At 44.0% G+C, this 23,746-nt stretch overlaps 2 protein-coding genes and 1 long non-coding RNA gene across 4 annotated transcripts in view; 2 read left to right on the top strand and 1 right to left on the bottom strand.

Annotated features, from left to right (window-relative positions):
• The window catches only part of CCBE1 (collagen and calcium binding EGF domains 1), a 100,906-nt gene extending 80,230 nt beyond the window's left edge, over nucleotides 1–20,676 (top strand). The window contains exons 4-11 of one of the 2 annotated variants that reach the window (XM_030005554.1): nucleotides 1,121–1,255; nucleotides 1,999–2,136; nucleotides 7,369–7,475; nucleotides 12,649–12,769; nucleotides 14,714–14,853; nucleotides 14,946–14,981; nucleotides 15,543–15,578; nucleotides 16,680–20,676. In XM_030005554.1, coding sequence (XP_029861414.1) covers nucleotides 1,121–1,255; nucleotides 1,999–2,136; nucleotides 7,369–7,475; nucleotides 12,649–12,769; nucleotides 14,714–14,853; nucleotides 14,946–14,981; nucleotides 15,543–15,578; nucleotides 16,680–16,913 — 947 coding nt within the window. In that variant the 3' untranslated portion in view covers nucleotides 16,914–20,676. Of the gene's footprint in view, nucleotides 1–1,120; nucleotides 1,256–1,998; nucleotides 2,137–7,368; nucleotides 7,476–12,648; nucleotides 12,770–14,713; nucleotides 14,854–14,945; nucleotides 14,992–15,542; nucleotides 15,579–16,679 lie in introns of both variants that reach the window. The other variant, XM_030005555.2, reaches the window with a different exon arrangement.
• Nucleotides 20,623–21,333, bottom strand: LOC115337332. The gene is made up of 2 exons (XR_003922091.1): nucleotides 21,200–21,333; nucleotides 20,623–21,032 (listed from the first exon to the last, which is right to left on the bottom strand). It is a non-coding gene; the product is annotated as an uncharacterized LOC115337332 (long non-coding RNA).
• A 354-nt stretch (nucleotides 21,334–21,687) lies between these two features.
• Nucleotides 21,688–22,756, top strand: MRPL17 (mitochondrial ribosomal protein L17). Its single transcript, XM_030005558.1, has 3 exons — nucleotides 21,688–21,911; nucleotides 22,013–22,081; nucleotides 22,192–22,756. The coding sequence occupies exons 1-3, from the start codon at nucleotides 21,738–21,740 to the stop codon at nucleotides 22,462–22,464; spliced, it is 516 nt and encodes a 171-aa protein (XP_029861418.1). The 5' UTR covers nucleotides 21,688–21,737; the 3' UTR covers nucleotides 22,465–22,756.
• Nucleotides 22,757–23,746: the final 990 nt, after the last annotated feature.

Consider the following 23,746-nt stretch of genomic DNA (forward strand, 5'->3'; position numbering starts at 1 on the left):
TAGTCATTAGTGTGAGTCAATAATGAGTTTGGGGTTTAATTATTTTATACTGTATATGTGGAAACACAGTGCATGGCTGGGAACTCGATCGAAACACTTAGGTTTGGTTTAGATGTATTTGGTCTGGAGCAGGGACAGCTGTAGGCCCCCAGTAGCCAGTGACTGAAGGGTCATAGTGACAACCATGTGGATGCTGCGTGCAGGATGATGTTCCTCTGAAATGATCACAGAAACTGCCACTTGCTTTGGCATAAAACCCAACCTTCAGCAGCATTTGCCTGAGCTGGTTTTGAGACTAGATGCTGCTTCAGCTCCTGTCTTCTCCTGACAAATGTTCCCCATGGCACTGAAAAGCCCTTGCACCCATTGCCAGGGTATGCCCATCTACCCCCAGCCCTGCCACCAGCCTGATGCCGAGGCAGGGATGCAAATTGGACCCTGTTTTGCTCTGGTATCCCCTCCCTGGACTTCAGCTCTGCTGCTATATAGCAGTGAAATCAGAAACAGATTCACTGTCCTTTGGGTTTCAAACTGGGACTTCAGTCTTTTGGGATTTCACTGACAAGCCCAGCCAGCAACTTACCATACCCTAATCTGCACATTGCTGTTATTAAGAGTGATGATGGTTTTGTAACAATGTGTTCTTTGCTAGAAGGGTTATATCTGGCTTTGAACAATTACTGTGTGATTTTAATTAAGTTTTCCTCATGATATACTTTCTGTCTGGATTTGGCAGTTAGCCTCACAGTGTTTCACAGTATTCTGCATAGGAAATGTTGCTATCAGCATTTAAAAATTTGTGGAAGAAAACAGAAAAAAACTTTTAGGTAACTTAATATTTCTGTAAGAAGAATTCTTAAATTCTGCAAACTGGGAAAGTGACCCTTGTTTAAAATCCAACTTTAAGAAATAGTCTAACTACTGTAAGGCTGTGATTAGCAATTACAATTTTACTATAATTCTTTGCTTATGTCTTATGAATGTTTTATTTCTAGGTTCCTTCAGTCTTTAAGAACAATGTAACTTGACTTCATTAATTAGCAGAGAGGTGAAATATTTGCTGTCAAAGTATCATCCAGCTACTGCCATTGGTATTTTTCCTATGTTTTTCTCTCTCTAGACTATGATGTTTGTGCTGAAGCTCCCTGCGAACAGCAGTGCACAGATAACTTTGGGCGAGTCTTATGCACTTGCTATCCTGGGTACCGCTATGATCGGGAGAGGCACAGGAACAGAGAGAAGCCGTACTGCCTAGGTGGGTGGAAGTGCGTGTTGAGCTCATGTCTGGTTAATGATGTATCCTGCTCCCTCAGGTCTTTTAGGAGTCCATTTAGATCTGAAACCTTTCTTATTCTCATTACTATTACAGAAGAAATGTGGTTTTTAGCTATGTTAAGGATTGCTTCCCAGAACTAGGAGATCTAAATCCCCTTGAAATTATTAGGAGGTAGTACCTAAAAGAGACATACGCACCCAAACACTTTGAAGTGTTGGGCTGATGTAATTTTCACTTTATTAATTCCTCCTGCAGGTTTTGAGCCATATTTGGGGTTTTGGCCTGAGACGAGGGACATGATTCTAACAGTAACCCTCAAAGCACTGTAGCCAGGCTTAATTATGAAAATAAATCCTTGGGCTTTGATTCAGATGGTCAGCGTCTAATTCAGGACTGATCATTTACATGTGGTCCTTGTGTGGCTAGTCCTGCCCTGCCCTGGGTGGTTTGCTGTGCCAGGGAGCCAGGGTTTGCAGGATTGAGCTTTGTGAGCTTTTCAATGCAAAAAAAAATGGTCAAGCGATGTTCACCGATAAAATGCCAGGTGTGTTAATAATAATAGTGCAGTTTGCACAGAGCTCCATCCCAAAGCACCAGCAGTGCTGCAATTGCTGATTTATTTAACCACAAAATCTCCTGATACCTTTAAAGGAAGTCTTTTACTGTATTTGAGGTCTGAAGCTTCCGGGTTTAAGACATTTTGAACTTTTGCTCCTCTCCAGATATCGACGAGTGTGCCGCAAGCAACGGGACGCTGTGCTCTCAGATCTGTGTCAACACCATGGGCAGCTACAGGTGTGAGTGTCACGAAGGCTACACCCGGGAGGAGGATGGCAAGACGTGCACCAAAGGAGATAAAGGTATATGCTAGTGGGGGTTAAAGGTCCTGGGCCAAAGGGCCGTCTAAAAGGCTGATCTGTCGTAAAGAGGAACTGCTCCCTAAGCTACACTTGGAGTGGGGGATCCAAAGCTGGGATGTAGCTGATGCTCCTTGGAGAGCCTGGGTTGTTCACTGTGGAGAAGTCCTGTTGCACACACTCCTCCTCCCCAGTTTATGAGCTGCACACACACAGCAGTAAATCAGCAGTCACATCTATAAAGAGAGAGCACAAGCACATTGAAGGCTATGGAAAGCATCTTTCCCTGGAGAGGTAGAGTGGCTGAACAGTGAAACCTGCCGTTACAGCTTCGGTTAGACCATTTCTGCTGGATCCATCTGCTAAAAGCCATATTTTGCCCCCATACCAACCTGGATTATACCTAGTTTGCAGTCCAGAGCTCAGGAGACATAGGAAAAAACATTTGCCAGATGCTGACCCGTATAAGCCATCATTAATTTCATCTGTTAATTAAATTATTTTCAGTAACTTTAATTTGTATTTACATGCCTACATCTGAGATTAGCAAATGGCCCTGGGTTAGGTGGGTAGTGCCTCTGGGCACTCAGAGGCTCAGAAAAGGTGTGCCTGGGAATTCCACACACTTTTCAAGCATTGCTTAAATCAATTGCTAAATTATGTTGAGTAACACTGAATTCTGCTGACCTGCAATTAGTTTGTATGTCTCCTGACTGCGGTCAGATTTTTTTCTTTTTTTAAATGAAAATTATATATGATGGGAAAGGGGTAAAAGTGAGGGCTTGTTCTTGCTTTTCACTCTTGGTTTCTAAGTATATATGTGTGCTGTGTATAAATGATTTTAATGGTTTTTACCTCATCCCAGTTATTAAATTACAGCATTTAGAATACTGCAGATTAAATACTGATATGACAATTTAAAAAGAAAGAGAGAGGAGAACAACCTGTGCTCTGGAAAAAAAACAAACCTCTTTTGATGAATGGTGACTTAGCATAAGTTCATCAGTTAATGCCTGAACACATGTATCAGTGGGTGCTCCAAATCCCACTGGATGGCCAGAGCAATTTATAATTTTGATTTTCCTCTGAAAATATGTAACTGGAGCCACTCCATTAACTGTAATTGTTCCTTGTAGTTTTCAAATGCTTTTTTTCCTTATAAGTGTGGGGAGGGTCATAAAGGAGATATAACCTATATAAACCCCTTGCAAATAGTTTTTTTAGTTAACTTTTCCTGTGGCTCATTCAAATTTCCTGACAGAGTGATGTCCAAAGCTTTCAGAATAACCGACCATTCAAAATATTCAAGGCTGTGGAAATAATTCTAATATTTGAAAAACACCGATTTTACACTGAGTGTTCATGGCACATAAAAATGTCAGTTCCAGTAGTTAATCTGGAATGAAATACCCACCATCTCTCGAGACATTTCCCAAATCAGCTATGCGAAGCAGAGAAGGACACTTTCTGCTCAGTTACCCCGCTGAACTCCAAGTTAATGTTACTAATTGCCAGACCTCTGGTGCAAATGAAAGAGGAGTTGGCCATCGCTATTTCGCCGGGCTTGTGTCCGTAACTCATGCCAAAGAAAACCAAGGTTTTCGGCAGCCGTGAGGAACAGGCTGTAGCAGCACACCACCCCGTGGTCAGCCCCAGCCCTGCACCGCCCCGGAGAGCACCGCATCCACGCTGGAGTGACTTTCTAATAAACAGATGATTTGCTTTTCACGGTAGCTGGAACACTTAAATTTTATTCTAAAATTTAGTGTGAGAGGCATGAAAACACACGTATCCCTCTCCAGCTCTAACCATGTTGCATGTTTCCCAAGAGTTACTATTCACATTTTCATCATGCCATGCCTGAAGGCTGTAATCCAGGCACTTTTTTTAGCTCTGTAAGTGGGCTTGACCAAGAGCTTTGTGTTTGTTAGTGGGCACAAGAATAGGGAGCATTTGTCCCGCATCTGCCGTCGTGTTGCATTTGACAGAGACAATACAGCTACATGCGCAGAAGGAGGCGAATGAAACCATCTCAGCAGGCTGAGCCCAGATAATACAACACAGATGATCAACTCAACAGTCTCCATGCGAAGACCGCCTGCGGCACAGCTCCCTGCAGAGCTCTCCCCCGCCAGCATCTCCTTCTCTTCCAGCATCAGTAAGATAGAGTCTTCGAACACATGCAAAGAAAACACGTTGCTCCCCTGTGCAGATCTCTTATCGATAGGCGCCATGGGGCTCACCGGTGTCTCACCGAGATGAAAGGACCCCCGTCAGGACAGCAACGTCACATGTGAGCTAGACTTCGTGCTTTGGAAAGCCTTCATAAAATGGGTCTGGTTTAAGTCTTCTCCAAAATAATTTTAGTTTCCTGGTGTAGGTCTGTGCAGTGGAAAGAGGCTATATAAGTGCCTTGCTCAGTGCTGGCCAAACTGACCCTGGTAGGTGACCTCTGTTTCTGCACCGTGCGTGGGTGGCTCCATCTAATTGCTTCCTGTCCCCTCTGGCCTGTCCTAGGTGGCTTCTGGCTTTATCCATGTTTTATTCTGGCTTTATTTGTAGTTTGGTCCTAATACAGGATCGGATGGATGGGGGCAGAGCAAATGTTTGATGGATGACTCCCTCCCTGGGCAAATCATCACCTCTGTCTGGTATGAGTTAGGGGGATTCCACCTCTCTCCTGGGACACAGCTCATGCTTGCTTATATGACGCTGTTGGACTTCTTCCTCTGACAAGTCAATCCAACTGGATTTGCAGAAATCCCACTGGTATGATATTTCCCAAATATTAGCTGACACCCCCACACACACTCATCTCCATGGATTGTTACAGCTCTGTTTTATCTATACTTGTCAGCCCCGTGTGCCACATCCTTCTGGAAGATAAACTGGATTTTATAATGAAACACGAGGCCAAATTCACCGCTTCTTAATCTGCACATAATTCCACTGATTCTAGTGGGATTGCATTAGGTTTCAAATAGCAGAGGGTCTGGCAGTTTCTCCCTATGACTGTATGTTTCTTTCAGCAACATTTCTTAACACAATGTGTGCATGTTATGAGGGAACTCATTTGGTAAGGTAGCTTTTAAAAAAAATTTTGGTTAAGACTAGTACCAAACCCAAACTTTATTGGAGTTTGAAAAAGAAAGGCATTTTTTTCTAATGGCTCTATACGTGTGCATCTGTAAATCCTACATAGGTGCAAAATTGGACATGTCAAAACACTGATTTTTTTAAAGGAAGCTGAAAAATTGGAGAGGGAGGAAGAACTCCATGAGGGAGACACAATACTGACTTGTGGTCAAGAGAAAACTTACCTTACAGCAATATCAAGAGGTGTCTTGATTACAGCATAGCAATTCCTTGTTAAGGGGAAAAAAACCTGCATGGTGCAGTCTTTAATCTATCAGAGAAAGGTTTATGGGCAAAGAGGCTTTGGAAAGAGTCAAAGGCAAAATGATTAACATTAGAAATACAGCAGTGAGGAAGGAAACCAGCGGATGCTGTGTATTCAGGTATCTTCACACAAAGGCCAGAGTCCCTGTGGGAGGTGTTGTGGCCAAATAGTCTTGGAGCTAGCATAGCTGCGATTTGGTGAAATTCTGTTATATGTTATATAGAGTTCATCGGAAAACCCCAAGTAGTACCTTTTGGCCTTAAATCTTTGGGCCATCTGAATACTGTACAGAAAGCTGTTCAGGTATTACCAAGCCATGTGCTATCAGGAAGGGCTGGAAAGCTCAAACAGCAGTGTTCTTACTGCCATAAAAATGTTAAATAAATTGTGTCTTATTGTAATGCCATTGGACTGCAGCTGTGGGACCAGGCAGTTGATGAGTGGGGAAAACCCCCAAGCCTTTGCCTCCTAATCTTCTGATCAGTTCAGTGCTAATACCAGTCATAATGCTGCTGGTCATTCCAGCATCTTGCCCTTACAGCCCTCTCCTACCTGACTAGGAGATAAGAGAAATTAATCTTTGTCTTCTAAAAGCAAGCATACGTGACATGGCATTATGTCCAATGGACTAACGTACCAAAAATAAGTTTTTCCTAAATTTGTGCATCAGTGTTCCATAGATGATGATCTGATGGATGCAGTATGCTTTACTGGACCCTGCAAACATTTAAAGTTAAGTACCACATAATATCTTTAGTATTAGAAACTTCTGTTTTTATTTAAAATGATCCAGATGTTTTCAAAATCAATACACATTTCTGAAAAGATGAAGGACATTAAAATGTGTGTCCAAGTGAGAAGTATAACACAATAGCTAAACACATTGTAATTGATCCTTTTTTGAAGATTTTGAAGATTTGCTGGCTTTAACCAAGAACACCTGCAGAGTTTTTCCACAGCAGGACGTGCTCTCAAAGGTCCATGTTCAAACGTGTCCAGTAACCCTTCCAGGTAACAGTACAAGGCCACACATCATATGCAGAGCCTCAATACACGTGATGTTTCTCAACAACTATAGGTGGAAGGAAAAAAGCTCATCTAGAGTTTGCCAGTATGTGTCACCCTGTGTTTTGGAAACCACATTTCTCTTTACGCGGACATCTGTTAAAACAATGCTTGTTTGACTGCAATGCAGAAGCACTTCACTGTGTTTGGGACTGGGAAAAGGACAAAAATAACATTTGCAATATCTCTTACAGTTTGAATTATTTAATGGAATCTTGAAAAGATCCCATTCATGCATAGTATCAACAGGTGTGACCCTTTCTCTTGTGTGGATTTAAATCCTTGTCATTAATCTCAATCCCCATCTCTGCTCAGGCTGATTCCATCACATGGAGGAATAACCAGCGATGACAAAAAGCAATTTGTGCAAAGTGAATGAAATGACCATATTGTGAGGGATTTTACTGTAATTTATAGCATATGAAAATTTGCCCTTTGGGGGACTGTAAATCAGTTCAGATCTATAGGGTTAGTCTACCCTAAACACAAAGATAAAAGAAGGGGTGTAAACTTTTCCAGGTATTAAAAAAAGAAATTCTTTGGAGCCTGTTAACTGGAAACAGCTGCTTTAAAAATGAGCTCAGAGCTGTCCCTGCGACGTTTCTCAGCCTTACATAGCAATTCGCAGTCAAAGCATTAATAATGGCAAGATTCTCTCCTCTTTTCACAGTCTGGGGAAATGTAACAACTTTCAAGTTGCTTTTGCCATCACTTTATTAATTTCTTTCCTTTGGATCTTTATATTTGTGTTGGAAACTGCTTTCTTTCAGCTGGGCTTCCTGAGAAGTCTGAAAATGTGGCAAAACAGGGGACATGCTGTGCCTCTTGCAAGGAATTTCATCAAATAAAGCAGACGGTTTTACAACTGAAGCAAAAGGTATGAACGCTGATCAGCCATGTCTTTACCAGACCTGCACGTTTTATGACAACTGAGGTTAAATTTAAGTGTTTGGAGCTGTTGCTGCCATGTGGCTCTTGTGGCCATAAAGATGATGGCAATATATTTTAAAATCATGTAGGAATGGCATCTCTTCCTTATGCTTCTGTATTGCTTGTAAGCAGACCGCTAACCAAGTTCATGGAGCTGTGTTACCAAGCTCATGGTAACAGTCTGGCAAACACCCATCTCAGTCTCAGCCCAGGTTTCTTGGCAATCTGCGCTGGCCTCAGCTTTTCATTCATTCTGAATGCACAGGATTTTGGACTCGATCCACCTTTAGTATAAGCAAGTGCAAGACATTCTGCAGATGCAGGAACATGGGAGAACATGATTTTGCATTAATAGGGTGCTGATACAGATTCTTGCCAAACAGGAGTTGTGTGGCTAAACAAAAACATCGCTAGCTTTGATTCTTTTAAAAAGGAAAAACCCTCAGCCCAACCTTTTTTGTTTTCACCTGTGTCCTTACAATTAGAGAATAATGCACTTAAAAACTTCCCCTGGTCTTTAACTTTAATTGCTCCTATATGTGGCCTCCTTTTGCACTTGAGTAGCATTGAAATAACCCAGAGGCCCAGCCTAGAATTTGGAGAGGCAAGTGCAGGGATGCAGGTGTAACGCCCTTTCTGGTGACACCTCCTTCGAACATTCATGTTCTTTCAAACTGAAATGTTCTGCAGGAATATTCTCAACAATTCATGTTGACAGGCTGCAATTATTTCACCCAGGGTGCTCGTTTAATTTCATTGTGGCAAAACACAGTTTGGTGTATTCACTTGCTGCATTTAAAGTTATACATTCAATGTAATTTACATTAGGAAGAAAGAAATCTGCTTCACTAAAATGAAAAACACTGAGGTTATCTCAGTTATCTCTTTATCTCAAAAATCTCAAATGTCATGTTTTCCTTCTGAATCAGCATGAAGACAAATGTGGAAGTAACAGAATTTAATGTGTGATGGAAATTCTGTTTTTCAAACACATGGTAGTAGGCAGGTTAAAAAAGGATCTGTGCTTTTGGGTGGCTGATTGTCCAGCCGCACTCCGTGATGCTGAGCAGGCTCACACTGACCTCCAGGGAGGGATCTGGAGTCACACAGTTGGCCAAGTCGTTTGCTGCACGAAATGATGGAAACCAATGGTCTGAATTAACAGGAAGTTATCTATGTGTAACTTCCACTGTTAGGTGCCTGTGTTCAAAACTCACTCCTGGAAAAATAAGACCAATTCATAACTGTCACTGTGGGCAGTTGTACAGTAGCTGTGGCCAAACTAGGCAGCTCACTCTTGCCTCATAGCTAAGTCCTGTCATGGTCCATAGCCTAAATTTTCCCCAAGTATCTTCCTAGTGGGACTTGATCTATTTGGCATCCTCAGGGGGAGCCCACTGGGTTGTGCATCACACAGACAGAGCTGGAATAGATGCCCCCTGATACCCTCAGCATTTTTTACCCCACAGACAGGAGAGCTTTTGCCCATGCTGAGAGAAGATCTGGCCTCGTGCTCCTTCTCTGCCTAGGGAGACATGAACCCCCATGTTTCACCAGCCACTCCCCATGGCCAAGTTCTTCTGGGGAGGACATCGCTCAATATCTGTGGTTGAAGCTGTTCTGTTTTGCACAGAAAAATTCATTTCTGTCTGCCAGAGAGACAGTTTATGGGAATGAGTCTTCAGTCTTGTGGTTAAGGCTTTCAGATTTTATGAAGTTCATGCAAAATTATGTTTAGCAGAAGAGCCTGTGAAGGATCCAATCCAGCAAACGCTACAACTGGGAATTGGGGTATGCTTCTGAAAGTGGGAGGTGTGGTTTTGTGTCTCCTCAGGAAAGAACAGGGGTGAACTCATGTCCTGCTACCTCTGGTACCTTTTTGGAGGTTTGCAACATCCATTCCAGATCCAGGACAGAGTAGTTCCAGTATCAGGAACAGAAAGTCACCTTGCATGGTCGTCCAGTGGGATGCACTGTCCCAATATACTAGGGGCCTGTGGGGAGTCCTAGGCTGATCTCAGACTTTGCTGGAAGGAAGAAGAGTGGAAAGCTGAAAAACTGGGGGAAAGATATCTGACATGCTGACACACAGCCAACAATTTAAAAAAAACAAGTAAGCTGGATCCTATTGCACAGATGTGTTTAAACATCTTAATTAGAAAGCCATGTTCCACATCACTCCTGTCAAGCACTGTCAGTCATCTAAACCACAGATCTCCTAGAAACTACCCAAAACTCCAGATGCAGCATGCAACACAGCATATGGGAGTCTTGTTTCTAGTACTGTCTTTCTTTAAAATTTACCCTCGCTAGTATTTGCATGCACATGGAAAAAAAATTATTTTGCAAGGGCCATTAAGATTTGGAGCTGTGGATGGAGAAAGCCAAGGTCACCCTCGACTAGGATCCTGGTTCATTTAAAAGGTGAAACAGAAATTGGGCCAGCGAGTATAGCCAGTCCCTAAGAGGATGTGACTCAACATCAAAAACACATGGTTTGGCCCCAGTGTATGTAACAACCATTTTCTTGCCAGAAGATATCAAAGAGCAGTGAGCTAGACCAGAGCCCGGGTATTTGGCACTCCTAGTGTCTGCCTCAAGCCCAGCTGACTCAGTGGGGAAGCATGTGAAGATGCTTTCACAGCAGCTATGTAATTTATTTTTTAACTTACTAAGTTGTTACAACAGCCTTGCTGGCAGGAACAAGTCAGTATTTAAGCAACAGAAAAGAATACACTGCCAAATCTTCTTCAAGATGAGTCTTCACCACTAAATGCACCTTTTAACTCCAGCCTGGCCATTTGCAATATAACCTGAAGAGTATTCATGGCGGGGACTACATACTAAGTGACCTCTATTTATCAGCTGGGATAGCAATAGAGCCCCAAAATAGGATCTGGTCAGAAATTTAAGTACAAGCTCTAAAGAGGACATCAATTAATCTGTCACTCAACTGTCACCAACCCTAAGGAGAAACACTCACTGATGACACTGAAAATATTCTCACAAAAACTGCCCGAAAAATATAATGCTCTCAGGTAGTCACAGGATTTAACTCCATGTCTCGGTTTTAGCATGGCAGCGTTGGCACTGCAGAGCCCTTGGTTGATTTGTGTCATGTAGTGGAATTTTTGCAACCTTCCGTTCATATCCAGCCAGGACCCTGCTCTAGACAGGGTGGATGTACCTCCAGGAAACAAAATTTTGCAGTGTGCTGACCGGAGCTGGCCAGTGGACCTCCCAGTGCTGGACCCTGGCCAATGTGGCTGTGAGAGCCCTCACCTACTGAATTTTCCTCTTCAGCCCTAGGTGTAAGGTGCTGTGACCCATGGAGTAGCCCTTTATCTTCAGCAGTCCCACGCTTTGGTCTGTGCTGCAATGGCTGGGATGTTGGCTGAGAAAGCTGCAGTGTCATTGGTAAATAAAGCAGATGTTTTTCTTTGGAAAACCAAAGATGACAGCCCACCCCACAGCAGTAGGTGTGCTGGATCCCCATCTTCTATGTGAGCAGATTCAATAGGAGTAAGCACATAAGAAACACCCTGTGTGGTTTCTGTGAAGTGCTGACCTCATCCAGTCACTGATTTCTGTGGGGGTGGAGTAAATCTACCAAATTCTTGTAAGACTTACATCACATCACTTAATTTGCCTTTAGTGCAGTCATCTTGTCTTTGGAACAGCAATGCTTTCCAAAACCTGAGTCACAAATGGCTGATAAATCCTTGTATTCCTGTCATCGCATTTTGAATTCCAGTCTGAAAAATCAAACTGGTGTTTCAGAAATGCCACCAGGAACTGTCTCAGCATTTCTGACTTTTCTTTCTCCCTTTTGCTTCCTTCAGAACTCTTCTGTGCATCCAGCCCCAAACTGCAAGCACCGCTGGCCGCCCTTAAAGTGCATTCCTTAAGTAATAACTTGTTTGCCAAAAGAAATTTGCCCAGTTATAGTATGTACTGCAAGTGCATAGCATTATTTTTTTTCCTGTGCGTTACAAACATTAGGTTTGCACTAAGGGCAGGAGGGTGTATGTCAAATAATTACTGAAACAAGTAGGAGTGTTGAGAACAGTACAGTGCAGGGAATTCCAAATAGCTGATTAAAAGCATTGTCAGATAGCAGGAGTCATCATGTATTTATTTATTTAATCATTTAATAATTTAGTAAATTATTAATTATTAATAATTTATTAAACATCATTTATTTAATACAGCTCTCCCATGCAAATGTTGCAGAATCAAGCATCAAATTATCCAGTGAGCCAAATTCATTCAGGGAGCAACAAAGGTGACCCGGGCATAGACCTGCCCTGGTATTGCTGAAATAGCTCTTCAGTTCCGTTTGGCAGAGCAAAATTCCAAACACTACACGCAGCCACTCACCACTAATAAACTTCTTTCCTCACTTCACACCAGCCTCCTGGCTTGCCATCTCCCTTCAGCTGCCTCCAGAGAGACTAAACATTTGCAGAATATTTCTATTGTTTAATTATTAAATATATTCAATCTGGGCAGATTAATGTTTCATGGATAATTAAACATCCGATGTAATGGATAATGACATTTTAAACTATAGTGTGCAATTCTCCTTACATCCTCACTTCTTTTAGCTTTGCGTCTCTATGCAGAGCAGATCCAGACATCTGTCAAGCTAAATAGTATGGTTACAGGGCCGGATCCACAAAGGATTTGGGGCTGTCATTGGAACCCATGAAAAGTTAGTGGCTTGTGCAGCAATTGAGAACTTAAATATCTAAGCAAATGTTGCCCTGAGAAAGGGCAGTAAATGAATAGCAAAAACTTCAGATAAGGAAAAAGAGGTTTCCTGAGAAGATCCAAGCAGTTATGAGACTTAGGTTTTTGACAACTTGTTGCTGTATCTCTCCTGAATTTCTCCCACCTTCAATTTGGATTGACTTGCAGTATTTCCACAGTGACTTGAAAAGTGAACAGCCTCACACAGTAACATTTTCTTCTGATGATTTCAGTGAAGGATATAATTAAACATTTTATATTTTCCTGAAGTTTTCAAATATGCTGTTTGTCCACATGAAAGCTTAAACAACAATGTCATTTACCCAGCTGAAAGATGAAGGGCTTACAGTGATTTTTGGTTTTGGCAGGTTGCTTTGCTACCAAATAATGCTGCTGATCTTAGCAAGCAAATCACTGGTGAAAAAGTGCTTGCATCTAATGCATATATCCCTGGCCCCCCAGGCCAGCCTGGCCAACAAGGCCCTCCAGGTAAGATACAGACCAGAGGGATGTGAAAGTGCAATAGTGCTATGAATAAAAATAATAAGCTTCAATCTTTCAGTGTGATAGGATTTCATGTGTTTCATATTTTGATTGTTATTATTATATTTGCATTTGTGCTAATTTTAAAAAGAAAAAACTTTCTGGTCATTATGGTCAGCTTCTGCCAACTGTCTAACATCATCCATTGTGTCTTAGTCTCCATGTGTTTCTTGGTGTGCAAGGTGTGTTTGTCCTTTTTGTGTTGAATTTCTCCCCCTCCCTGGGATATCTCACCTGCTTCAGTTGTCATTTCCTGTATTTTAACTCTGTCTTAAAACACTCTCCATTTAATTTCAGGAATACCTATTGCTTTAGCTCACTGTCATTAGTAGAGCAGAAAACGTGCTTTTAGTTTGCGAGGGTTTGTGCCAGCTGTTTTATTTTTCCTTGTCTGGTTTTGCAAGGATTCATTTGTTGGTTTTATGTTGCGTTCCAGATTCAAAGGAATCTGAAAAGTAAAACTCCACTCACACCTTCTTTGCTAAGGTATAGCTTGAAATAATGAGAAAAACAGAGAGTTCCTAAAGCTCTAACTTAAGCCAAACACCTTGCAACCAGTAGTCAGTGATGCTAAAAATTTTGCAAACTCTGTTGAATGCATATCTAATTTTGGGTTAGCAATAGATCCAAGGAGTTCTGGCATTGTGGTGGGTTTCAGGAATATTCTTACAGAGGACTGGCAGATATTCCTTAGGAGGTTTGATTTACTCCCTACTGAACTGCCCCCCCACCCCCAATTTATCCTCACTTTTGCAGTCTTGCTTTGATTTTTGAGTTTTTATCTCATTTTCTTGGAGGATGAGTATCTTCAATCTTCAGTATATCATAAGTGCAAGGACAATATGGTTAGAGACTCTGTGTCAAACTCTGAACTGTACTGTGTGTCGCCTTGCAATCTCTCTAACGTAGGCCTGACTCTGAAGGTCTTCCATCTGGTTTCCCCATCACTGAGCTGTCCAAGGTACTGTAGAATTATCTGTTCTGCTTGAAAACCATCCCTGCTCGCCTCCTCCTCTGCCCTGTGCGGCTGGGTCTTCAGGAGGAGTCCGAGAGGTTCGTCACTGAACTTGATTTCACTTCTTTTGAAAACCCTAACTGTACATATTCTGTCCTGCTGAACTTTTTTACTCTCTGCCTTTCATTTTCTATGTCTTTCACATGCCCTCAGTGTGAAGAAAAGTGCTTTCCCCTCTAATTATAAAGCAATTCAGCTAGTGACACTTTAACAGTCTTTATTTTATGCAAATTTTGTTTCAGGTGCCTGATTTTCTGTTTTGCTTTTCATAGTGTTTCTCTTGAGCTAAACATATGCTTTGTTGCCTGTGTGCTTCCTAAAAACTAACATTCTCTGCTGAACCAGCAGAAGCCGAAAAGGATATAAAGCAAAATGGAAGAACAGAGCCTTTTTTGCCCCTAACACGTTGGCTACTGTATTGGGCAAAAGAGAGGTGCAACCCACCACTGAAAAGTGCTTGCTTCTGTGCCAGTCATGTAGATGCCTTTGACCCAACATTCCCATGAGTTTTCTGAGGCTTTCTTTTTATGGGATGTTCCTCAAATGTGACTTGTTCTTTTCTTCTTTGCGTGAAAATGAGGCGTTTCTGCTTTTCTTATCATTCCCAGTCTGTGTCCCTAACCACCTGGCAGTGGCAGTCTTGGCTTCTTTGTATACACAGGGTTTAATTGTTTTGTGAACATCTCTTGTAGCTACTGTGACAAGAAGTAATGTTGTCTCAGATGACTGCTGTGTTGGTTGTGTTGTTGTGGATTTGGATGTGTTAAGGCAACCAGTCTGTTGGGTGATTCAAAAAATGGTCAGTCCCCACTGCTTGCACTGATGAAGTGTCCTGAAGGCTTTCCCTGGCAGGTAACCTTTGCTGTCAATTGCAGGGGCTCCAGGACCAAAAGGGAGTCAAGGAGTTCCTGGGTCACCTGGACCTCCTGGACAGCCAGGCCCTCGTGGATCAATGGGACCGATGGGCCCATCTCCAGACATATCACATATTAAGCAGGGCAGACGGGGCCCCGTGGTCAGTATTCTCAACTCCCATCATGCATTGCACAATTAGCCTTAGCTCCACAACTTCTCAAATCCTTGTGAACACTTTCTTTTCTCTTGCAGGGCCCACCAGGAGCCCCAGGGAGAGATGGTAGCAAGGTGAGGAGAGGTACTGTTTTCCATAACATGGGCACATGCACATGTGAAGTGCAGGCTTGCTAGAGAGACCCTCTACACACTTGTAGTCACACCCTTATACCATCTCATTTCCTTTTCTAAGCTGAGAATGTCGTGTTGTCCCATCCCTTCATGACTTCCTTCTGTTATTTTGTACTTGCCATTCCTTAAGTCTTGCAAATTGCCCTGTCAGGCTATCTGTCAAGCAGCCTTCTTTCCTTTCTCTGCAGCTCTTTGGCTTTTCCATGATGAAACGTTGTTGCTTTAGCCCATTTCATTAGACTGCTCTTTTGTGAATTTCTCCTGTTAACTGGTTTGCTTGTTACTGTGTAGGAGAAATATCAGAAATGCCCAACTCTGCTCCCACTAGAATCAGTGGCAGTTGGTTTGTGTTCCTCCTTCACTTTCTCTTCTTTTCTGAGCAAGTGTAAGCTGATTATTCTTGATCTGGGGACAATAAGTAAGGGAGTCTGCAGAGGCAAACCGTGATTTTTTTCATTTCCTTTAGTCACAGCGAACTAACTGAGCTGGTATTGATTACAGGGGGAGCGAGGAGCACCAGGACCAAAGGGGATACCTGTAAGTATTGCTCACAGGAGGAATTTCCGTAACAGAGTAATGTTGACTAACAACAGGTCAACCAAACGGAAAAAAACCCCTCTCCTGTGTCAACAGCACAGTCAAAGATACTTTACATGCACAGAAAATGTTATTGGAAGGAAAGTAATTACCTGGTTTTGTCCAAGTGTTTTTGCCTACATGCCTCTTCCCTTGCTGGATGTGACACTGAAGGCAGTAAGTGCACCTCTGCCCTACAACAGCGGTGGGAGATTCTCAGAAAGCAGTAGCATGAGATCCCATGCAGTATGCTAGTTAGTACAGTTCAGCTGCTGCTACTAATGGGATTTTGATCCCTGGAACCTTTTAAAATCCTGCCCCTTGTCTCTGGGATTTGGGAAGCTATAGGCTTTGAGCAAGTCATCAGCAGAAGGATTAGTATTTACAATCTGTTTTCAGGTGAAATTGTTTAAGAATTTGCTTCTTATGGTGTTTTCTCATTGGTGAAATGGATTTTTAAGAGTGTGTCCAGTGGAGTGTCCTCAGTATTAAACAGTGTACTTCACTGTGTGATGTCAGCTAAAAAGAAATTATAATTTTCTAAAATCAGATAAAACCAGATGGATACTCTCTGCCTTGTAATTACCAATATATTTAGTAAGTGACGGACAGCAGCGAGGTTACCATCTTGAAAAGATACCTTCCAAATACCAGCATTCTTGAGAAAATTTCTTAAATAAATAATTATTATTGATTGATTAGTCATTCCAAGAATCTAATTTCTATCAGTTTAATAAGAAGGAACACAGGGAACCAAGCTTTATCTCCTCTATTCCTATGAGATGTCAAGATGTTCTTAGGAGGCAGATATAGCAAAGGAATTGTTAAGCAACAAAAGGGCTGAGCATCTTGTAAATGTAAGCTCTATCTGCAAAAACATTTGGCTTCTTTTGAAAATTGTTTCCTGAGCAAGTTGATTCAAAAAGAGACCATTAAACTTTTGGCAATTGATATGAAGCAGTACTTTACCGAGTTACCCCTGCAAAAGTAATTATATCAACCTGTTTGAAAACTGTAAGAGCGAAGTGGATTATTATTAATGACCATGCCTTGTGACTGCAGGGCCCACCAGGTTCATTTGATTTCCTATTGCTGATGATGGCAGACATCAGAAACGACATTGCTGAGCTGCAAGAGAGAGTGTTTGGACACAGGACTCATTCATCAACAGAGGAGTTTCCATTACCTCAGGAATTTACAAACTATCATGACACAGTAGATTTTGGATCTGGAGAAGACTACAAACCACGGGCAGCACCCAGAGACTCCAGGATACAGAAGGCAGCCCGTCCTTAGCTATGCCTACTGAAAAATAGAGCCCCTTTAGAGTTCTTCAATATAAAAATGCACTGACAATGTAAAATATATATATATATTTCCCAGTTTTCTCTCTGCTTTTCCCCAACCATGCTGCCTGTACTGTAGCTTTCCTGGTTCATGGTGGCCTCCTTGCAGTAACTGCATACCGTCAAGCCTGCACTGTGTGTTGTACCTAGACTATCAAGAAAACCTTAGTATATAATATGATTAAGGCATGCTCTGGCTAATGGCACAGACCACAGTGTTTCATCTGCCTGCCTTGCTTTCTATGTCCAAATAACCCAGTACCTGAATTTTGCCAGGGGTAGAGGGGTAGCTGAACATCATCCCTGAATGATGTCATTAATGAAAACCTTGGTCCACAGTTACTTTATACATGTAAATATATTATACCACTGAACTCAAGTCTCCAGGTACTGTCCCCAGGCTTAGGAGAGAGTGAAAAGGGGATCCCTGTTTCACAGCAGAGGCCAGCTGTAAGTGAAATGTCTTCTTCTATTATGCCACATCATGGCAGGAAAAGGCAAAAAAAAATACAGTGAAGCTGTGATACAAGAGTGCTGCTTCTTGATCTGGAAATTATTTGGCTTTGTGTTGCTACAGTATCATTCAAAGAGAGTTCGAAAAGATGTTTGTCCTAAACTAACACTACTTTTCCCTTACCATTCTCACACTGCCCAGTTTGAAGGCCAGTTCCCTTCCTCAACAGATTCACGCTGGATACATTACACAAAGATGAGCAAGAGAACAGGGGATATATAAAGCAGCAAAACCAAGCAAAAATTAATCAAGTAGGCTTATTGGCAAGCATAAAATCAATCCCAGCCTTGCAGAAAGAGTCGGATTCTGATCTCTTGTAGGTGCATGTCTTCCTTGGTGAAATGCTGAAGTCCAAGAGAAATCAAGACCAGAGAGAGGCCTCATGTTTGCAAAGAGCTTCCATCTGTTTTGCTCCTCTGCTGCATGAGGGCAACCTAAATGGCAGTCACAGAACTGGAACACAGAGTTGCAGTGTATTTGGCTGGGTATATGAGGAGTATGAGTAGGTGCAAAAGTGCACATGACAAAACATTTCAACTGGTATGAGGATGGCTTAAGGTGAGGTACTGCACACGGGATCCTATATGATGAAAGGGAGTGCCCTTTTTTTACACTGGAAAATTGGATGCACAAGTTAGACCATACCTCATGGATGATGTATGTTACCATTTCTTTTGGATTACCACAGCTGCTGAGGACTTTGCCATGCTTAGAAGATAAAGGAATATATTAAGCACAAAACTTTAATTTTATATCTGTGTAGCTGCTACTTCTACAGTATGTTTAGTGCTGGGTCATGTCCATGTTACAAATGCAGAGAAAAACTTCTTATTTTGCCATGTCTTTCAGGGTTTGCATATTCCAATAGAATAAATACAGGTAAAAATATAAGCAGGCCCTTTTCAGATAACCCATAAAGGTTTGGATTTCCTTCCATATTCTCTGGGCCAAAAGATAGTTGGTGTAATCCCTACACCACCAGTACAGGTCACATTGTATAAACAGCTGGTTGTCTAGACCTTTCATATTGTTTGTATATTATCTTAAGAGGATGCATTCATTCCTGTGATTGTTTCCCAACTCCTTGCTATCACTATGCCACAAGCAAGGGCATTAGCTTTAAGAACGTTAATGTTCTGTACTCCTCTTCACGTTATATGTGCATCAATATTTACAAAGCAATGACTAAGTCACTGGGGTAGCTCAGAAAAAATGATAGTGCTCTCACCCTGTGGTCTTTGGGCTTCTCCTCAGGGAGGAGCTCTGGCAGCAGCTGCAGATCCAAGTAGTCTTGTGAACCAGGTAATAAGGAAATCAGTGAGACTTGGGGAAGGAATTTGTGGCCAAAAGAGGTATGGTCTTATACGCAGCAGACTGAAAGAAACCTCTAAGACAGCACAAACTGAGGCACTTATGTCTTATTTTCTTAATTTCAAGCAGGCAACTAGGTATAACTTCGTTCATGAATATGCAATTTGTTAAATGCCAAATGTTGTATTTGTAACTCTTGCAAATTATATAACTCTTGCATATATTTACCACCACACCCCATCACCTGCTGGATCAGGTTGATTCCCACGATAGAATTAATAGCTGCAGGTTTTTTGACCATCAGATACTGAATAATGAGTTAAGACGAGTTACTTCCTACATACCAACTAAATTCTATTGCCCCCTACCCACAAGAAGATGTCTTCTAAAACAGGCACTTACTTTAGTTCTAAGCTCTGCTTTTCCAAATACAGACAAATAACCAAATGAGAAGTTCCTACAGTTTGACCATCAAATTCAGGGGTAGGTGACAATCACCCTGCTGTGCATAAGTATCCAGGGAAGGGAAATTCTGAGACTGGACCAGAAAAGTAGGTAAAATACATGGTTCACTGTAAGTATAGAAAGCTGTCCTACAGTCTCATGAACATAAAATATGGCACATGTTTAAATGCCCTTCTGAATGGAAACCTCAGTAACTTCCCTTTCTGGAGTCTGCGTCACTGGTTTTCACAGCCTAGAGCTGGGTTTCCAACAGACGTGCTTACTCCATAAAAAAACAGAAAAGGAAAGTGGGTTTGTCCTTGTGCTTCACCCTCCTTTTTCCAGGCTCCCTGCCCTAAAGCTGTTGGCTAAGTCCCAGCAGCAAGGAGGGGACACTATGGTAAAGATAAGTCCACCAGACATGACACAGGAATTCCTCCACCAGGGAGAGCCCCTCTGAGCACAGCCTTCTGTCTGCGCCTGGCTAAGATCTTTGCATAGACCTTTCTCATTTTATTTCTGATTATTTGTATGATAGCTTTCATAACACATTGTATCAGAAACATTTCATTCAGATTTCTGGATAAACACATAAAGACATTCAGATAGAAAAGTGACCTTTTTTTCCAGTATACCCAAAGTTTTATAAAGCTAGAGCAGAGGAATCATTTCGAATCTTAAGCTTCATTACCGAGTAGGCAGGGAAGTCATTACCTTGTAAATTATTTCTCTGTGGCTCCAAAAATAACTCCCCCAAGAATCAAAAATAATAATGTAGAAACATCTACACTTATGCTTAGTTTCATTACTAGGCTCATGCACATGACAACTTTGTTTCATATAAATACTATGTATAATTTTATTAGAAAGAAATATAATTTTGATGTTAAGACATCAAGTTATAAGCAGAAGGATAATAAAGAGTTTGTTATTTTATTAATATTAGAAATATATTTAATGGAAACATTTGCAAGAGTGTGCAGTGATGGGAAAATGCTGATTGTTAATGGAAATTGGTAATTGGAAAAGGTTTTCTTTCCACACCGTGCCAAGTACATACAGGATTAGTCTTTCTTGCAAAGCTGGAACACTGACAGAGAAGAATTTTTATATAGTCACGCTAAAAAAAGGAGAGGAAAATTGATTGTAAATGGAATTTAAGATAATGCCTGGAGTTATTGTTGGCGTCACAGCTTGAGTAACCTTTTTCCTGGAAGTATTTCAGAGTTAATACGCTAAGCCCCAGAGAAGCAAAAAAAGATGGGGCATGGGGGTTGGGGGTGTCCCAGAATATGTTAATTTCACATTAAAATCCGTATGTTTGTTCCTATTACACATTCCAATAACTATGCTGTTCACTTTATTTATATATGAAATACTAAAAACTGTGTAAAATGATGGGGATTTTATGATGTATTCATAATAACAAAGATATTTTTTCTTACACTGTTGGTAGCTCCTTTTGTTACACATTCCTTCTCTGAAATACAGAAACGTTGGCTGGAAGAAACAAGTAGCAGGAAACCTCCTTACCCTGCCTTTTAGCATTTTTCTTGGAGCTCCACTATACACGCTGCCAGGAGCACCACGGGGGCACAAGCTCTTGCAGAATACGGCGGGTTTCTGTCCGTGTGGAAACAAGGCCCGCACCCACCTCCACTATTAGGATGGCGGCTCCTGCGCCCGGTGAGGGCTACGTGAGGCTGGATCCAGCAGCCTTACCCCACGGTGCCGGCGTACGCAGCTTCTGCACAGCCTGGGGATGCGACACTGAGGGTCCAAGACTCCTCTGGCATCCCGCTACCGGTACAGAGGGAAAACGGGGGAGAAGACAAAGGCTCTGGCCCTTCGCGCCTGGCGGAGCCCCTCCCCGCTGCCCCCAGGAGCATCCCGTCCCGGCGCTGTCCCCCACCCCGCCACAGCCGCCGTGAGGGGCAGCAGGGAGGCCGGCTGCTCTCCTCCCTCACCTCAGAGCCCGCCCTGCCCGCCCGCCGCCAGGGCCTCGTCCCGGGGGCGCCCCGATGCCGCAGAGACAAGCAGCGGGGCTGTTACACCGCCGGCCTGGCCGCGGCGGGACGGGGCCGCACAGCCGCGGCAGATGGCGGCCGGCCCAGCCGGGGCACGGAACTACAGCTCCCGGCATGCCCCGCGGCTCGCCCTCGCCCAGGATGCCCCTCGAGGCGCCCCGCCGCTCCCTTGCGCCTGCGCGCTGTGACGCCACCGAGGTGCGTCGAACACCTCAACCCGGGAGGCCGGGGGCCCGCTCCCGGGCCGGCCCCGGGCTTCCCTGCCCCGTTCAGACCTCTCGGTACGCGGCTCCGGGCTCCGCTTCCCGCCGAGCTCGGCGGCGGCCCTCTGACACTGCTGCTCTATGCAGCAGCAGCAGCAGCCGGTCGTGCCCGCGGGTAGGGGCGAACTACAACTCCCGGCGTGCTGCGCGGCGCAGGGCGCGGGGGCTGCCGGGACGTGCCTCCCGCGGTGCCCGGCGGCGGCTGAGGCGGCGGGATGCGGCTGTCGGTGGCGGCCGCTATCTCGCACGGGCGAGTGCACCGGCGGTTTGGGCTGGGCCCGCGCTCGCGCCTCGACCTGCTGCGCAACCTCGTGACGGCGCTGGTGCGGCATGAGCGCATCGAGGCGCCCTGGGCGCGGGCCGATGAGATGAGGGGCTACGCCGAACGGGTGAGCGGCCGGGCCTCACCGGGCCGGGGCCGGGGCCGGGGCCGGGGGAAGCGGCGGGCGGCCGAGGGACCCTAACGGCTCAGCCTCCTTCCTCCCCGCAGCTCATCGAGTACGCCAAGCTGGGGGACACCAACGAGCGCGCCATGCGCATGGCGAATTTCTGGCTGACGGTAAGTACAGCACTCCCCCCCGCCCCAAATCCCTCCTTGTGTCCCTCCGTCGTCCCCCCCCCCCCCCCCCCCCCAGCCGCGGTGCTGGAGCTGAGCGTGCCGCCCCACAGGAGAAGGACCTCATCCACAAGCTGTTCAAGGTGCTGGCACCCCGGTTCCAGCCCCACCCCGGCAGCTACACCCGCCTGCTGCAGATCCCCAACCGGGATGGCCTTGATCGCGCAAAGATGGCGGTCATCGAGCTCAAGGGCAACCCTTTCCCACCGCTCATCCGCCCGCGCCCCGACACTGAGAAGACATTGATCAACCAGCTTCTGAAGGGCTACCGGCAGGACATGCAGCAGGCGGCGGCCCCCCAGACCCCCAAGGGCACCCCTGTCTAGGCATCCCCCCCTCTGCCCTGAGGGGGGCCCCGTGCCTGCACAGGGACGGGGCTTGGCCTGAGCTGCCCACGCACCAGCCAGCTTGTCGCCATCCTGGAGCACAGGAATGGAAGATGTCCTGGGAGGTCTGAAGGTTGATTACTAACCATGAGTTGCCATGACAGGGGCGCAAGCTCAAGGTTTACTTGTTTCATCCTGTAGTTTGAATAAAGACTCAGCAAGAGAAGGAAATCAAGCTGGGAACCCTAATAGTTGATACTCTCTGTGTAAATAAACTCTGTTCAGAAAGTGAGTTTGATTCTATTTGCATTATATTCCTGTGCACATGAGTTAGTAGCTTATTACAGCAAAGACTGGGTTTGTTATAGCTTCTGGTCCAACAGCCCTGCTCTCTAGGGCAGCGTCTCCACTTCGCTGTGACAGAGCTACAGTGTTTCTAGAAGCCAGCGTGCAGCCTTTCACGGCGGGAAATTCAGTGAAAAATCAAGCTGGTTTTGCTGTTTAAGAAGCACTGAACGCAAATGGGATGGTAGCACAGAGATAAGTCTTAAAAGAGGCAGTACCAAAGGGACTTGTGTTACAATAAGGAGGCAATGGGGGCAGGATTAACAGTCATCTCTACTGAGAGCTTGGTAGACATCTCAGCCTCAGGCGTAAGGTTGCAAGAAATAGATGTATTATCCTATTAGAACAAAAAGGGGTAGTAGCAGAACTTTTTCAGAGTGATACAACTGCTGGGAGATGAGAAACTTAAGTTGCTAGCTTTGTCTTCTATTTCAAGTACTGCTAGTACTTGGAAGTCCTAACTGTAGCTGGCGGGGGGGGGGGGGGGGGCGGGCGGGCGGGGCAGGAAACAACCAAACCACCAGACATGTTGGGTTCCTTCCTCCCTCCTAAGTTTCACAAACTTAAGGCAAATGAATGGTCTTACATAGCAAGTTAGCTGTATGGAAGGACCAAACAAAAAAAACCCCAAACCCACCAAGTGATGTTAAAGAACTTAAAATTTGGTAATTCTCTTTTCAGGCCGTGTACCTCACACACTACCACTTCTGTTTTAATAAATTCCAGTGCAAAATTAAAGATGCATGGTACTGTTTAAGGAAGAAGAAACAACAGTCAAACTACCAAGAAGTCAGTGTTCAGATGGCCCTTAATTTTTATGTTTCTAATAACCTTGAAACTGCCCTCTTTGCAGTTGACCTAGCATCTTGTTCAAACAGATGTTTTCCCCCTCAATAGAAGAGATGAACCAAACTGCCATTGCTGCAGAGCTTCCACA

This window comes from Aquila chrysaetos, chromosome Z (assembly GCF_900496995.4).
Source record: "Aquila chrysaetos chrysaetos chromosome Z, bAquChr1.4, whole genome shotgun sequence".
In the NCBI taxonomy this organism is placed as follows: domain Eukaryota; kingdom Metazoa; phylum Chordata; class Aves; order Accipitriformes; family Accipitridae; genus Aquila; species Aquila chrysaetos.

Bases quoted from the DNA above. Each gene is read 5' to 3' on its own strand.
- MRPL17 (XM_030005558.1), top strand. From the start codon at position 21,738: ATGCGGCTGTCGGTGGCGGCCGCTATCTCGCACGGGCGAGTGCACCGG. The intron at 21,912-22,012 runs GTGAGCGGCCGG...TCCTCCCCGCAG, and splicing joins TGAGGGGCTACGCCGAACGG to CTCATCGAGTACGCCAAGCT. The intron at 22,082-22,191 runs GTAAGTACAGCA...GCCGCCCCACAG, and splicing joins TGGCGAATTTCTGGCTGACG to GAGAAGGACCTCATCCACAA.